The sequence below is a fragment of the Mastomys coucha genome, unplaced genomic scaffold, assembly GCF_008632895.1.
Source record: "Mastomys coucha isolate ucsf_1 unplaced genomic scaffold, UCSF_Mcou_1 pScaffold21, whole genome shotgun sequence".
In the NCBI taxonomy this organism is placed as follows: domain Eukaryota; kingdom Metazoa; phylum Chordata; class Mammalia; order Rodentia; family Muridae; genus Mastomys; species Mastomys coucha.
In genome coordinates this window covers 87,529,319-87,531,442 of record NW_022196904.1, presented here as the reverse complement: position 1 = coordinate 87,531,442, position 2,124 = coordinate 87,529,319, and the positions used below count along the sequence as shown (strand labels likewise).

The following is a 2,124-nucleotide window of genomic DNA, read 5'->3' as shown; positions in this document are numbered from 1 at the left end:
CTGGGCCGGCCGGCCGGCTCCGCAAGGCCGCGCGCGGAGGAGGGGCTGGCGCGCGAAGCCGCGAGGGGCAGGAGGGGCGCGCGGGCCGAGGCTGGGCTGGGGCCGCGGCTCCACAGTGCTGTGTGCGGCCGGGAGGATTTACCGCCGCCGCCGCCGCTGCTGCACCTCCAGCCCGCCCGGGACGCTGCCGCCTCCTTCCCACAATGCACCCCGGCGCTGGAGGGTGCCCTCTCTTCCCTTAGCCCTCCTCCCCCGCCCTCTTCGCAGGCGACCTTCCCCGCGGGCGGGCATGCGCACTCGAGAGCGTCTGGCAGGCTGCCGTGTCTCAAAGCACATGCGCACAACTCAACCCGCTGAAGGAAAGAATTGCGCATGCGGTGTAGTCTCCCGGGACTGGAGAGCATAACCCCGGGTTACTCTGGTAGGTGTACGGTGTGTGGGGTTCTGCAGGTCCAGGGCAAGCTAGAACGTTAGTTCATTGCTGCGTCTTCCCTACTTGCTTAAAAGTTGTCACGGTTCTTGCGTCCATTGCGTGAGTCGTCGTAGATTCTTAAAGGCAACAAATTCGGGGCGACCCTAGCGACTGCTTTGAGACTTCACTCACGGGTTGGACACAAATATGGGTTGTAGACGATTTAATTACCAGTTTTGCCTTTCGGTTATTCTGTGACCCGGTTGGTGCTAGATTACCTGCCGCCCACCTCGACTAGACTAAGGGTAAAAGCTCAGAAAAGCAGTAACTTCCCTGGTGGCTTCCAGAGGGACAGGAATATTGAAATGATTAGGCCAGCAGCACCCTAGAGACTTTTACCTCAGGCTTCTCACAGTCGTGGCCTGATAAGTCGTTCCTGTATGGGTTTGTGCCAAAATGAGTGGCCGCTATTTAGAACAAAGAATTAGTATCAAATTTCCGTAAAATCGAACAAGTCTGCAAGTAAGACCCACCACCATCTTTTGAAAGAAGCGTAAGGGGATGAAGTGATGACGAGGGCATCAATTTTTGACTGGCACGGAAGGTTTAAAGAAGGGTGTGAAGATGTCCGAGATAATGCAGGAAGTAGCCGTCCAGTCACCCACAGGACGGATGCAAATATCCAGAAGGTCGAGGACTTTGTGTAAACAAGCAGTTAACGATGAGAAGGATGGCTGAAGAATTAAATTTAGAGAAAGAAGCCATTAGATTCGTTCTGAAAGAAGGCCTGAACATGAGAAAAATGTCTATCAAAGTTATAGCAAGTATTTATAAGGATCAGCTTAAACTTGGGAAATTTGAATGCCCATCTGGTCATTCAAAGGAAATTAGGAACTCTAGCTTATAGGTGAGAGAAAAGATAACAAGATCTGAGATGTGGAGTCATCTGCAGCAAAAAGCTGGTGGGGAAAAATGTCTCTGCCTGTGTAGAATCCCAGAAGTCACTCCCCTGCCAGCCAGCTTCTGCAGGGACCATCCTCAGCAAGCATCCCCACCAAGGCTGCTCAGGATTGTCTCACATCCTGATGAAATGAGCCTGAGGGATCGAGAGCATTGCCAGGAAGCTGTCTTCAGCTGCTTTTCATCTGTCTGTGCTCCACCTTCACACTTGGCAGTGTGAGGTACTGAACTATGGGTCCTCTTCCTTGCTGTTCACCACTCTGGAGGGCTGTGGCTGTTGATCTCTGGTTCTAGCTTGTTCTTGATTTCTTTGGCTTAACAAGTTTGGCTCTCTTCAGTGTCTGCTCCTGCGATTGTGCTGCCCTGTGCATCATGCTGCTCAGAGGATCATGCCAGTGAGAAGCTGTAACATTGAAAACGCTTTGGAGACCTCAAGATGCCAGAGCTTCGGGCTATCTGCTGAGGAAAGCTGCTAACAGGGAGTGGAATCAGCCCAGGAGAAAGAAGTTTGTTGATGAAAAGGGAGTTGAAGTTCTGAAGACTGCTATGATATCAGACATGGAGATGCAGAGTTTAGAGTTTGCCCAGCTGGTTTCCTGTCTTGCTTTGGGGATTACACTAAAGTGATTGGATGAATCTAGAAGAGACTTTGAACTTTGGACTTTTAACATTGTTGAGACTGCTATAGACTATGGGGACTCTGGAAATTGGACAAGATATATTTTGTATTATGCTATTTTTAGGTGTGGCCC

At 51.0% G+C, this 2,124-nt stretch overlaps 1 protein-coding gene across 1 annotated transcript; it reads left to right on the top strand.

Moving 5' to 3' along the window:
* The first annotated feature begins 200 nt into the window (after positions 1-200).
* Positions 201-1,899, top strand: Gvqw3 (GVQW motif containing 3). Its single transcript, XM_031387476.1, is given in 5 exon segments — positions 201-908; positions 911-1,108; positions 1,111-1,382; positions 1,385-1,593; positions 1,711-1,899. Coding segments are annotated over 4 exon segments (624 nt in total). The 5' UTR covers positions 201-868; the 3' UTR covers positions 1,499-1,593; positions 1,711-1,899.
* Positions 1,900-2,124: the final 225 nt, after the last annotated feature.